The 13,934-nt window shown below is 48.7% G+C and overlaps 1 protein-coding gene across 1 annotated transcript; it reads right to left on the bottom strand.

The window, feature by feature from the left end:
• Positions 1-6,141: 6,141 nt before the first annotated feature.
• Positions 6,142-13,711, bottom strand: ZNF394 (zinc finger protein 394). Its single transcript, XM_061209327.1, has 3 exons — positions 13,196-13,711; positions 12,290-12,416; positions 6,142-7,538 (listed from the first exon to the last, which is right to left on the bottom strand). The coding sequence occupies exons 1-3, from the start codon at positions 13,604-13,606 to the stop codon at positions 6,142-6,144; spliced, it is 1,935 nt and encodes a 644-aa protein (XP_061065310.1). The 5' UTR covers positions 13,607-13,711.
• Positions 13,712-13,934: the final 223 nt, after the last annotated feature.

Here is a 13,934-nt window from a genome sequence, read left to right as displayed (position 1 = left end):
CAGTCTTGGACGGGAGGGAGGCAAGAGGGAGTTCGAGGGGCAGCGGTTTGACCCGTTGGGTCAGCGTGTCCGCATTTGCTGAGGGATCGCAGAGCTCTGTCTGCCTTTCTGGTGGCATCTCCCGCCTTCCCTGACGGCCAGAGGACCCGCCCGCAGGGATGTGGACTCCCTTCTCTTCCCCGGCCTGTGTGCATCTTGTTCTCTGTGTCCGCAGGCAGACCCACCTCTGCATCTGCTGAGACTCAGCTCAAAAATCCTCTGTGAAATCTCTCTGAGGTCCCGCATTAACCCCATTACTCTCCCTTGTGTTCCCACGTGGGCGGAGGGCTGGGCTGGGCTCAGGAGGACAGCTGCAGAAGAGCCACTGGGTGGGTGTGGGGTGACTGGAGGTGAGTGTGTAGGGTTTTCTTTACAGAAAAGGCCCAGTAAGGGAAGGAGAGAGGGCAGAAGCGAGAGGGAGCAAGGCACCAGGAGCATCTTTGTGAAGGCAGGAGAGGCGGCAACATCCTTGCGGGCTACGGGCAGGAGTGATAGTCTGGGAAGGAACTTGGCTGTGTTGCTCTGCTTCATGATGCCTCACTTCTGACCGTTCTGACACCAGCTGGGTGCCCGCAATTTAACTCATTCTGACACTGTCCCCCTGGAGTTAGCATCGGACCCACAGGGTAAGGGCCCAGTCCCCGCAGGACCGCCCCCCGCCCCGACCTCAGACGCCAATCACAAGTACGGGCTGTCACCTGCGCTTCTGAACCACCGGCTCTAAATTGGGGTTCCCACGACCCACTCCGCGGGTGCCATTGATCTGGTAGAGTGGCTCCCGGAACTCTGAAAACGGTTTACTTAGCAGATCCCTGGTTCATGTAAAAGGCTACAACTCAGGATCAGCCCGATGGAAGAGAGGCACAGGGCAGGGGGAGTGGGGGAGGGGTGCAGGGCTTTCCTCTCCAGGCAGACACCCCCCAGCACCTCCGTTTCTGCGTTTTTATGGGGGTTCATTACGTAGGCGTGATGGGTCGAGTCACTGACCTTGGGTGACTGGCTGAACCCCAGCCTCTCCCCACCCCTCAGGTGCTGGGGGTGAAGGTTCTCACCCTCTCATCACATGCTTGTTCCCCTGACATCCAGCCCCATCCTTAGGAGTTTTCCACATTAACATGAACTCAGGTGTGGTGGAGGGATTTGTTATGAGTAACAAGACGTTCCTCTCACCTGTATGGCCCTGGAGCTATTTCAGAAACCGAGGACAAAAGCCCAAATATTAAAAGATGCTCCTCTGTTCTTATCCCTTAGGAAAATCCAAGGGTTTTTAGGAACTCTGTGCCAGAAGTAGGGAGAAAGACCAAATATATATTTCTTATTTAAATCACAGTATCACAAGGGGGAAAAGGGCAAAGACAGAAGAGTCGTGGTCATTGGATTAAGACCCTGGAGGAGACAGGAGAGAATGGAATCGGGCCGAGGAGGAGGGGTCACCAGGAGGGAGAGGAGAGGAGGGGTGAGGCCCGATGCAGGGAATGTCTGGGAGCCGGTGGGGAGGCGGGAGGAGGTGAGGGCCATGTGCCCCGGGGGCTGTTTTCTGGGATGTGACTGGCAGTGCCTCCTGAGAGGAGGGGGTGGGGTGAGCCCCTGTCCTCACAGCCCCCATCGGCCCCCGTGGACCCCCGGATCGTCACCGTGTTGACTTCTCCCGCTTCCCCACTGGACCCTTCACTCCCTGAAGCGGGGCTGGGGCTCCGTGGGTCGCACAGGCTGTGCACTTAGCAGCTCTGGGGGCCCCGTGGTCACAGCTGCCATGTGAAGTGTCCCCTAGAGTCGAGCAGTGCGCAGCCCGAGGAGCTGGTCCTGTGGGCCCAGCAGGAGCTGTCACCTCTGTGCGTTCACTGTCACTGGCGTGTGGCGCGGAGGCCGGCGACTTCTTGGTGCTCAGTAAATGTTTCCTGAAGGAACGGGAGTGATAAAGGGGGAGAAGACCACTGGTGAGGACCATGAGGGCGAGAACTGTGGGGCCACACGAAGGGCCCAGCTAGAAAGCCCCACGCACAGAGATAACTCTGGGGGTTTGAACCGTTGTATCCCAGCACCTGGGAGCCTCCACGCGGGTGCAGAGAAGGCAGCGGGCGGGTGGGGCAGGTGAGGGCGTCTGCAGGCAGCTCTGGGGACGGAGGATGTTGGGGATCGGGGGAGGGGGCTTGAGACCCTAACCCTGGAGCCAGGTGTGGGCAGGAGGAAAGAAAGGCCTGTCGTTTGGGAGACTCAGGGTCTGTCTGCAGAGGGGAGCGGGGTGAAGCATCTCGGGTGGGGCTGGTATTCCTATTGCTGAAGCCCTTCCGCACGAACACCCCCGAACCACAGCGAGTGTGGGGGGCAGACGCCAGGCCTCTCGGCCCCCAGGAGCTGGGTACACAGTTGCAGATGGAAACATCTTCCGTGGGCACGGTGCTCAGCGGTCTGCGTTTGGCCCCGTGGAGACACTCTCCACCGTTCCCCACTTTGTCTGCGCCCTGGGAGGCTGGCCTTTATCTTCTCCATCCACGGGCTCCCTTGCTTTTGCTTCGGGTTGGCTTCTGGCAGGGGGATGGGGTGGGGCCCGGAGGCCTGGAGGGGATCGCTGCTGGGGGCTTATCCCTCAGTCCTTCCCCGCTGGGCCGCCCCCCGCTCCAGTCTCGCTTCTCCAGCAACTTTCTGGATCCCAGTGTCCTCTCCCGTCCTCCCCCTTCACACCTAGTGGGTAGCGGTGCCCATGACAGCCAGCCCGCGAGCTCCAGCCCGCCTGGTTGGTTCCCATTAGCCTGTCCATCCCTGTGCGAATGGCCCGCACGCTGCCCCATCCTCAGTGACCTCATGGGAGTGAGCCATCTCTTTCCTGAGAGGTCCGGGCAGAAGAAATACAGGATGTGGAAGGTAGGGTTGTACAGAGCAGGGTCGGCCAACTCACCTGGAGCCGGGAGTAGTTTTATTGGGTCACAGCCACACCCGTTTGCTCTCCTGTTGTCTGTGCTGCGTCTGTGCTACCAGAGCAGAGCTGAGTGACTGCAGCAGAGACCAAACGGCCAGAGAAGCCTCCAGTGTTGACCATCTGTAATAATAATACTGTAGCTCACGAAGTTATTGTAAGAATCGCAGCTGCAGTTAGTCGCTGTGTTTCCAGGGGTTGCTGGCCTTTGAGGACGTGGCTGTGTACTTCACCAGGGAAGAGTGGGATGCACTGGACTGGCCTCAGAAGGCCCTCTACAGAGACGTGATGCTGGACAACTACAGAAACGTGCTCTCCTTGGGTAACGAGTTGGCTTGAAGGTGAGGGGAATGGGATTAGGGAGGGCACATGAGTGTCCCTTACAGTAGGGGTCCCCAACCCCCTGGCTGAGGACCGGTACCGGAACCGGGCCACACAGCAGGAGGTGAGTGGCAGGCGAGTGAGTGAAGCTTCATATGCCGCTCCCCGTCGCGTGCATTACTGCCTGAACCATCACCCCCCGCAACCCCCATCTATGGAAAAATTGTCTTCCATGAAACTGGTCCCTTGTGCTGGAAAGGTTGGGGACCACTGCCTTACAGTATACATTGTTGTTTCTTTTTAATTAATGTATTTATATTTTATTTTTGGCTGCGTTGGGTCTTCATTGCTGGGCGTGGGCTTTCTCTAGTTGCGGTGAGCGGGGGCCACTCTTCATTGCGCTGCGCGGGCTTCTCATTGCGGTGGCTTCTCTTGTTGCGGAGCACAGGCTCTAAGCGCGGAGGCTTCAGTAGTTGTGGTGTGTGCGCTCAGTAGTTGTGGCTCGCGGGCTCTAGAGCGCAGGCTGAGTAGCTGCGTTGCACGGGCTTAGTTGCTCCGTGGCACGTGGGAGCTTCCCAGACCAGGATTCAAACCCGTGTCCCCTGCATTGGCAGGTGGATTCTTAACCATTGCGCCACCAGGGAAGTCCTATATTGTTTTATTTCCTTAAAAATGATATGAAGGGAATTCCCTGGTGGTCCAGTGGTTAGGACTCCACGCTTTCACTACAGGGGGCTCAGGTTTGATCCCTGGTCAGGGAACTAAGATCCCACAAGCCGTGCGGTACAGCCAAAAAAGAAAAAAATTATATGAAACAAATATGACATATTAAGAATTGATTAATCGGTGTGGTGCATACGTGAACGTTCTTTAAAATCGTTCTCTCTAGTCTACACTTGTGTGTATGTTAACAATATTTCACAATGAACTTTCCATGTTTTTTGTGAGATATCACAGTTCAAAAGTATATGAATATATATGACAGAAATAACATCCACGCCTCCTCATCCTAGTGAAGGAATAAATCACCTTCAGAATCACAAAAGTCCATTATATTCTCTCCAGTTTCATCTCCCTTCCTCTTCAGCAAAGGTTAATCATTCTCTTGCATTATGTAGATATACCACTTATCTCTGTCTGGACAATATATTACCTAGTTTTGCTTTTTCTGGAACTTTATGTACATAGAATCATACTCTTGTTCTTTCACTGCATGTGTGTTGAGAATCATGCATCTCTGTATAGCTGTGGTTCAGTCATATTCACTGACACTGAGTATCCCACTGCAGAAATATAGCACAATTTATGAAACTCTTCTTTGGCTGATCAGTTTTCAGGATGTTTGCAATTTGGGGTTTTTACAAAACAGCATGTCAAATGCCTCTTGGTTCCCTGTGAAAAGACCTAGAAATAAGTTATATACATGTTCAACTTTAAGAAGTAGCACCAAACTGTTTTCCCTAATAAATGTAACAACTTACACACCAATAGCTGAGGAGAGTTCCCACCACTCTACATCTTTGTTAGTACTTGGTACTGACAGATTTTGAAAGGTTTGATAATCTATAAGGTGTGAAATAGTATCTAATTGTGGCTTAATTTGCATTTTTCTTATTACTAATGTAATTGAGTATGTTTTCATCTTCATGGGCTGTAATTCCTATTTTGTTTTTTCCTAATACAGTGTAGTTAAATTTATCAATCTTTTACAGTTAGTGCTTTTTGAGTCTCGCTGAAGATTGCTACAAGTTTATCAAAAATTTGTTTTTTTTCTTCCTGGGTACACTCATAATAGAATGTAATTTGGCACTTGCTTTGGGGGAAAGAAATTGGGAAGGTGTATTGAAAGCCATAAAACACTGAACAAGGAATTCTACTTCTCTGAACATAGCGTTAGATTCTAAAGAACAATCCAAATCCTAAAATTACACTGACATTCACTACAGCATTTTTTGCAACAATGAAAAATGAGACAGACCTGAAACTTCCAACAAAAGGAATTGTTACATCCACTTGATGGAAAATGACCAGCTATTAAGCATAAAGTTTAGGAAAACCAAGTAAAATCCTCAAGACATAATACTAAAGAAGATATAAAATGTAAACACTGTGATTTTTGTTATATAGAGAAATATGCATAGAAAAAGAATCAGAAGGAAATACACCAAAATACCGGTATCAAATGGATTGTGGTGCTGGGATTTTGGGTAATTTTCCCCCTATTGTTTTCCCAGATATCCAATAATGTACTTGTATTCCCTTAATTAAAAAAAAAAAAAGTTCAAAAAATTTGGATGCAATGCATATTATCAGTGGGTAGCACTAGAAAGATAATCAGATAGATTTAGGCTCTAATCCAAGTTCTTAGCTGTGTTTAACCCAACAAGGAAAGACTGGGAAAGAAAGAGGGACTCTGCAAAATTAATTTTTAAAAAAGTCAAATATATAGAGTGCCTCTTGTAGGCACTGAACTGTACAAGGTGTTCTGGAGTATAAAATATCTACCATCTAAGTAGAAAGACAATTCTAAGTGACTGCAATACATTCTCAGGGGAGTAACAGGAGGGACAAGATTTGGTCCAAAAGCAGAGGTTCCAGAAGAGTGACAAGGACAGAACTCTCATGGTTCCGCCCTCGCTCTGCTGGAAAGTGTGTTCTGGTGGGGCTCCTGACTCACACAGTCCTGCTTCAAGGCAATACGCTACCAAAGGACGTCCCTAGACTCTAGCTGGACTCAATCTTTCTTGGGTGTGATGCCCAAGGCAGTATGACCCACGATTACTGAAATACTCCAAAAGCCAAAGAATGTAGTTTCTGGAAAGAAAGAAAGAGAGAGAGAGAAACAAAACAGCTCATGCAGAAGCATGTCAAAATGATGGGGCTTTATTTCTGTGGATTCTTTGGTGTCGGATGAGGTGTGAACTCTGTCTAAAGCTGTCCCCACATTCAAGACATCTGTAAGGCTTCTCTCCAGTGTGAGTTCTCTGGTGTTTAACGAGGGTTGCGCTCTGACTGAAGCTTTTCCCACATTCTTGGCATTCGTAGGGCTTCTCCCCGGTGTGGATTCTCTGGTGTTTGGAGAGGTCGGAACACCGTTTAAAGCTCTTCTCACACTCTTCACACGTGTAGGGTCTCTCCCCCTGGTGTGTCCTCTGATGTCTAAAATGGTTGGAGATACGGCAGATTTCCCCACACTCATGACACGTGTAGTGCTTCTCCCCCATGTGGACTCTCTGATGCCGGTTGAGGTGTGAGCTCTGTCTGAAGCTGTCCCCACATTTGGGGCACGTGTACGGCTTCTCACCTGTGTGTGTCCTCTGGTGTTTAACGAGGGTCGCGCTCTGACTGAAGCTTTTCCCACATTCTTGGCATTCGTAGGGCTTCTCCCCAGTGTGGATTCTCTGGTGTTTGGAGAGGTCAGAACACCGTTTAAAGCTCTTCGCACACTCTTCACACGTGTAGGGTCTCTCCCCCTGGTGTGTCCTCTGATGTCTAAAATGGTTGGAGATACGGCAGATTTCCCCACACTCATGACACATGTAGTGCTTCTCCCCCATGTGGACTCTCTGATGCCGACTGAGATTTGAGCTCTGTCTGAAGCTGTCCCCACACTTGGGGCACGTGTAAGGCTTCTCTCCAGTGTGAGTCCTCTGGTGTTTAACGAGGGTAGCGCTCTGACTGAAGCTTTTCCCACAGACAGAACACCCGTAGGGCTTCTCCCCGGTGTGGGTTCTCTGGTGTTTAAAGAGGTCGGAACGCTGTTTGAAACTCTTCTCACAGGTGTCACACATATAAGGTCTTTCTTCATGGAACCGCCTCTGGGCCTCAAGTAGGCTTGAATGATGGCAGTTTTCCCCACTGTCAAGAGATTCATGAGGTTTCACGGTATCTAACCTGTGTTTGCAATTGTTCCCACGTTCATCACTGGTAATGGGTCTCTCTGCTGTCTGGATGTGCTGAGCAGGAACAAAGTTTGAACTTTTGGCACTAGGCCGAAATTCATTGTTTTTGGAGTCTCCCTCTTCTCTGGGAGCACTCTTGAGATCTGAGATGCTGGTGACTCCCTGATCTTCAGGAGACTTTTCAAGTTTCAGCAATGAGGGGTCGCCTGAGGGCTTTTCTATCCTGTCCTCATGGGCATCCCCACGCTCGGAAGACAGGCGCCCCTTCTCCTGGGACCCTTGTAGCTGCCCTTGTGGCTCCACTTCTTCTAGAATTTCTTGCTTTAGAATCAATTCTTTGTTCTCAATTCTGGTTTCCAAACCTGAAACATGAAAATACAAATTGCTGACATTTCATCCTTGCGCAAGAGTGAATAAGAAAGTGCTAGCAGAAAAACAACCCCCCCGCCCAAGCCCTTTTAATGTCCTCCATGAAACCACTCCTGAAGTTAAATTATTTTAACTAACCTGTCAGATGTGCTCACATTTACCTGTACAAACCCCGTTTCTTTCCTTTTATACTTGTGCCTCCGCTGGCCAACCTGTCTCTCCTGCCCCAGCCCCACTGCACTGTTGTGTGAATCACTGTATTACACGAGGCACTACTGGAGAAGGTGTCGACACAGACGGTACAACCTTTATCCTGTGCACGCAGGATGCTTTACTAAGAGAGATTCGTGGGTGAGTTACAGTAACAGACACACCAGGTGCCTCCAGTCTGAAGGCAGGCTCTGGGTAGGCAGTAAATCTAGGACTGATGGAAAGTCTGTGAAGGATTCCATCCCCCAGTCCAGAATTCTTGCAGTTTACTCTCCAGGAAGGCTGAACCAGATAAATTCGGGACTGGGGACGTGAGGCACAGCTGAGAACAGGGGACAGGTACCACCTTCCCATGAGGAGAGTCAAGTGAAAACGGACACACTGACTGGTGGAACCTCCATGCGCTGTCCTCTGTTCAGGCTCAAACTGTCAGCCCCGAGCCTGACATCCTCCCGGCAGAAAAGGCAGGGATTTCATAGGCTTTAGTCCCTACTGAATTCCCACCTAGAACTGCACCTGGCTTATCTGCAGACACGCAATGAAATATCTGTTGACTGAATCTCTCTATGGGAAAACTTAGCAGACTGAGCCAAAGACCCTGAGACACTGACATGTGGGAATTCCCAGGTGAAAAAGCGCCTGATGCCTGACCCGGTCCTGAAGATCACAGTTCACAAGTCCTTCCCAATAGAGTTTCCAGTCAGAATGCTTGGGTTTAACTGCTAAACACAAACAGAAATTGAAAGGTTACCAGCATTTCAGGAAAACCTCTGATAGAAATGCCAATGAAACATGCAATCCATGAAATGAGAGAAAACTGAATAACCTATAATTAATATTCTCAGATAAATAAGAGACAATACTGCACCCAGGAAACAAGGAAGCTATAACAAAAGGGATATGGCTTCCCTGGTGGTGCAGTGCTTAAGAATCCGCCTGCCAATGCAGGGGACACGGGTTTGATGCCTGGTCCGGGAAGATCCCACATGCCGCAGAGCAACTAAGCCCGTGTGCCACAACTACTGAGCCTGCACTCTAGAGCCCCTGAGCCACAACTACTGAGCCTGAGTGCCACAACTACTGAAGCCCGCACGCCTGGAGCCCGCGCTCTGCAACGAGAGAAGCCACCACAATGAGAAGCCAGCGCACCGCAATGAAGAGTAGCCCCCGCTCGCCACAACTAGAGAAAGCCCGCGTGCAGCAACGAAGATCCAACGCAGCCAAAAATAAATAAATAAATAAATCTATTTAAAAAAATAAGAAAAGGGATATTTCGGGACTTCCCTGGTGGTCCAGTGGTTGGGACTTCGCCTTCCAATGCGGGGGATGCAGGTTCGATCCCTGGTCAGGGAGCTGGGATCCCGCATGCCTCGCGGCCAAAGAGCCAAGACATAGAACAGGGGCAGTCTTGTGGCAATTTCAATAAAGACGTTAAAAAAAGGGGTCCACATCAAAAAAATCTTAAAAAAAAAGAAAGAAAAGAAAAGGGATGTTTAAAGAACAAGAAAAAGCTCTTCAAAATATTAATGAGAGCAGAAATATTTCAACCTAAGAGTTGGAAAATAAAGCTAAGGAGATTTCCCAGAAAGGGAAAGAAAAGATAAGGAAATGGGAAGGAGGTAGGGAACCCTACAGGATCAGCCCATGAGTTCCAACATCCAACTGGAAGAAATCCCAGAAAGAAAACAGGAAAAAATGAGATAAAAATAAATAGATAAAAGAATACTACAAAAAATTTCTCACAACTCAAAGACGCAGGCGTCTATATTGTCAGGACCCGCCAACTACTCAGAACAATGAATGAAAAAAGAAACCTCACACCCAGCCACACCCATTGTGAAATTTCATACCAGCAGGAATAAAGAAAAGCTCCTAAAGGCTTCTGCACAGAACAGATCACACACCAAGGATAAAATATCACAGTGGCGTCAGATTTCTCAATTGCAACATGGCAAGCTAGTTACAAAATCCACCATCTTCAAAATTCAAAGGTAGAGTCATTTCTAAAGTAGAATGCTGCATCCAGCCACACCGTGAGCTGGATGTGAGAGAGGAATAAAGGCGTTTAGACATGCACTGAGTTCCCAAGTATATGTTCTCTGTAATATACTGGAGGTCGTTCTATATCACATGGAGGGGGTAAACCAAGGAAGAAAATCGTATGGGATCTGGGAAAGAGGAAAAGGTGAGAGTGAAGGAACGTTCTAGGACAACAGCTGTGTAACTGACCTGGAGCAGCCCATCCACCCTGGAGCAGAGGAGGCTTCAGGAGGGACTCTCCGAGGAAGAATGAAGCCGATGGCCCATGTGATGGATCTGAACTCACTGGGAGGGGTTTACGTTTCTAACAGAGAGTTTGTGGGTGAACTAGTGCTCAGGAGTTAGAAAAGGAGGCACGTGCAGAATGAGGCATTATTCATTCTGGGAAAAACTGAAAGCTGTAAAGGAAAAGCCTTACGGTCATATATGTTAGGTGGGTGAATACAGATAATATTTATATAGGCATAATACTGAAACATTCCCTTAACAAAAACAGACTGATTTAACTATGCTGAGAGAATTCCGGACTGCGAAATGTGAGCATGCTGGGGAGACACGACCCTGTCTTCCTTAGCAGGCAGTCAAGAGGTAATAACTGAAACTGAGAAAAAAAACCCCAGCAGAATAAGCATCTTATTTAGAAATATGAAAATAAATACCACTGGAAGGGGTGAAAAGCTTTTAAAGTTGTTGTCTCTGCAAAGTTGGAATCAGGATTGAGAAGGGCCTATTTTCCTAAGAAGATTCGAAAAACACAAACCATAAAGTAAAAGATTGAAAAATTTGACTATATTAAAATTTCAAAATTTTATATAACAAAAACACCATGGTTAGAAAGACAAGCCACCTCTATAACCAATAAAATAACAAAGGATTAGTATCAAAAACATAAAGAACAGCCACAAAACAATTTAAAAGATAGTGGAGGAAAGGAGAGGAGATAAGGATCCACCATTCATTAATCCTAACAGTATTACTTATTGAGCACCCACTCTATGCCAGGCACTGTTCTTGGCACCTAGGTTATAAATGAACAAAACAGACAAAAATCCTTCCCCCTGTGGAGCTGACATTCCAGAAGGGATGGTCAGACAATAGATGAACATAAAGTCAAATATATAGGATGTCAGAGGGTAATAAATGCTATGGACCAGGTCAGGCAAGGCGAGGGATCTGTGAGGCGGCTGATGGCAGGAATCATGTATTAACATGACGGTCAGGTCAGGCCTCGCCGAAAAGTGAGATGTGAGCACAGGCTTGAAACAAGTCAGGGAGTCCGTCTGGTGGAGATCCGGAGGAATAATATTCCAGGCAGAGGGAGCAATCAGAGCAAAGACCGTGAGGCAGGATGCCCACCACGCTCAAGGAGCAGCAAGGTCAGTGAGGCTGGGGGCTGGGGGGGTAAGTGAGGGGAGAGCAGGAGGGAACAGGGCCACGTCCCATCAGGCACCACAGGCTTTTACTCTGCATGAAATGAGGAGTATTCAGGTTCTGAGCAGAGGTGTGATGCAACCCAACATTCTAAAAGGAACACTTGGGCTACTGGGTTAAGACATCGTGCTGTCAGCTGAACACCAAATGTTGCCAAGGGTGTGGAGAAAGAAGAATTCTCATATACGGCTGGTAGGAGTACAAATTGGCTTCCATCATTTTGGACAGCAAGATGGGCAAACATCCCTAAGGATATTCTCTTCAGAGACTCCTACATATGAACACAGGGAGAAAGAGACAGGAACATTTGGTATAATACTGTGTGTAATGGTGAAAAACTAGAAGCCTTAACGTCCATTGACAGGAGAATGGATAAGTAAATATTGGAATAGTCATACAATGAAATATATAGATGTTAAAATGAATAAACTAGAGCTACACGTATCAACATGGATAAATCCCAAAAATGTAATGCTGAGAAAAAAGCCAAGGTGCAAAAGAACCATACAGTAATATAATTTATATACCATAAAAACATGTAAAAATACTATATACGTTTACATGTTTACATATTTACGTGTTTACATACATTTATATACAGAGAGTGTGTATATGTGGCTACATGTATATGTAGAAAGAATATAAAACAAGCATGGAAATGGTAAGTCAGGATATTGGTTACCTCTGCAGAAGGATCAAGGGAAGAGCTTTCAGGGAGGGTACACAGAGCTTCACCTATAGCTATGGCTGTAATATATTGTCTCTTCAGAAAAAAAAATGAAGCCATGGCCAATATTAAAATTCAATAAACCTGGGTGGTGAATCCTCAGGTGCTCATTATACGTTTTTATTCTTTCTTATGTATTTTTATTAAAAAATGAACCATAATAAAAAGCTGACTCTATCACCTAACAATACAGAACAGAGAGGTCTTGCTTGGGTCACAAAAGGGACTCGAAAGCTCTCGACCTGTGTCTGAATGGCAGGCTGGCTGGGGGATTTACTGAAGCAAGCCCTCCACGAATCACACACAGCTGGAAACAAGCAAAGGCAGGGCACTTACTTGGCGAGGCTGCGTTCCCATAATCCTTCGGCGCACGCTCCCTGTAGAGGTCCCTCTGTGCTGGGTCCAGGCGCTCCCATTCCTCCCAGGTTAGAGACACAGCCACATCCGGGACTGTCACCAACCTCTGAAACAACACAAGACCTCCCTCAGCCCCTGCCGTCCCAGGATGGCGTCACCAACAGTGCCAGGATGAAGCCGGACTCCAGAGAGGAGTCTGCGAGCGCTGAGAAACCGAGTCACGACCAACGGAGTCTTTATCAGTGAGCCTTGTACTGATGCGGGAGTTGCAAAGTGACCAAAAACAGAAGCTGGCATTCTCCTGCAATCCTGAAAAGCCTTTCTATGAACTGTCTACACTAACTTGGGGGGGAGAGCAAAATATTCATTTGGGTTATATTGCTGTGATTTATCAAAGCAGAAACCTGATATGGATTGAAAATATACAGGTTAACCAGAGTCCCGAGTTGCAGTGCTGGCTCGCAGACGCTGTTTCCTCACCTGTGTAATGGATACAAAGTTCTATCTTCAGAGGAAGGTACCTCACCAACAGCAGTAATGTGTTTTCCCCTGAGCCTCTCCTTTCCTTGTAAAGGAAAACCACACTCCTGTGTGTCTCCTCTGCTCTCAGTACTCTGAATATTCACTACAACAGTCCTTCACTTCTGACACCAGATGTGTGCATTTCCACAAGTCAAGCAATTCTGCGGCACCAGCTGGGTGTCCTACAGTTGAACAACTCTGACCCTACCCACCTGGAGATGGTGTGACATCCCATTAGGTTAAAGGGCTCATGTTTCATACACATCCTAAAGTTCACGCAAGATGTAATAAGGAAAGAACTTATGAAGCCCACAGCATCCCTCACACCTCCATTCCCACCACCAGAACACGTTCACTTCTCACCTGGCGTGAGGTCCCATCAAGCTCTCTCTGTAGAGCCCAAACCAAGGCGGCAGCCTCCTCCCCGCTCTCCGGGCAGTGCTTGCGCACCCAGGCCTGGAGCTCCTGGGGCAGGATGGTCAGGAACTGCTCCAGCACCAGCAGCTCCAGGATCTGCTCTTTCGAGTGCACCTCGGGCCTCAGCCACCGACGACAAAGTTCCCTGAGTCGGCTCAGCGCCTGTTCGGGTCCGGCCACCTCTTGAAAACGGAACCGCCTAAAATGCCGTCGGGAAGTTTCGGGATCCGGACAGTCCCCTGGTGGGTCGGACTCCCCACCTCCAGGTGAATCTTCCTCCACTTTCACTATCCAAGGTCCGTCACTCAGGGGCAGAGCGGCGACCCTGACTTGACTTGCGGTCCGGATCCAACTCATCCTTCTCCTGCAAGTGCGCACTTTCCCGGAGTTCTGCCTTCAGGTGAAATGACAGCAAACCCAGCAAAAAGCCACGGAGCTCATCGGATCTCCCCAAAGCAGCGGCTGCCCACCGTCCCGTCCCTAACAAGCCCCCACTTTGCCCTGCCCCCTCCCAGCCCCCTCCTACCCGCAGCTACCCCCTCCCAGAAGCTGCCAAGTCCCCTGACAAAAACCACTAATAGCCCCAGCAGGAAGTGCGTCCCCGACTCACTGCGGTGCCCAATCCCGGGCATTTCCGGGGCCTCTCTAGGCTCCCCGGAGGAGTGACGTGCATCTCTGTGGTTCG

This window comes from Eubalaena glacialis, chromosome 13 (assembly GCF_028564815.1).
Source record: "Eubalaena glacialis isolate mEubGla1 chromosome 13, mEubGla1.1.hap2.+ XY, whole genome shotgun sequence".
Classification (NCBI taxonomy): domain Eukaryota; kingdom Metazoa; phylum Chordata; class Mammalia; order Artiodactyla; family Balaenidae; genus Eubalaena; species Eubalaena glacialis.
The sequence above is the reverse complement of the archived record's forward strand: the minus strand, read 5'-3'. Positions and strand labels throughout refer to the sequence as shown.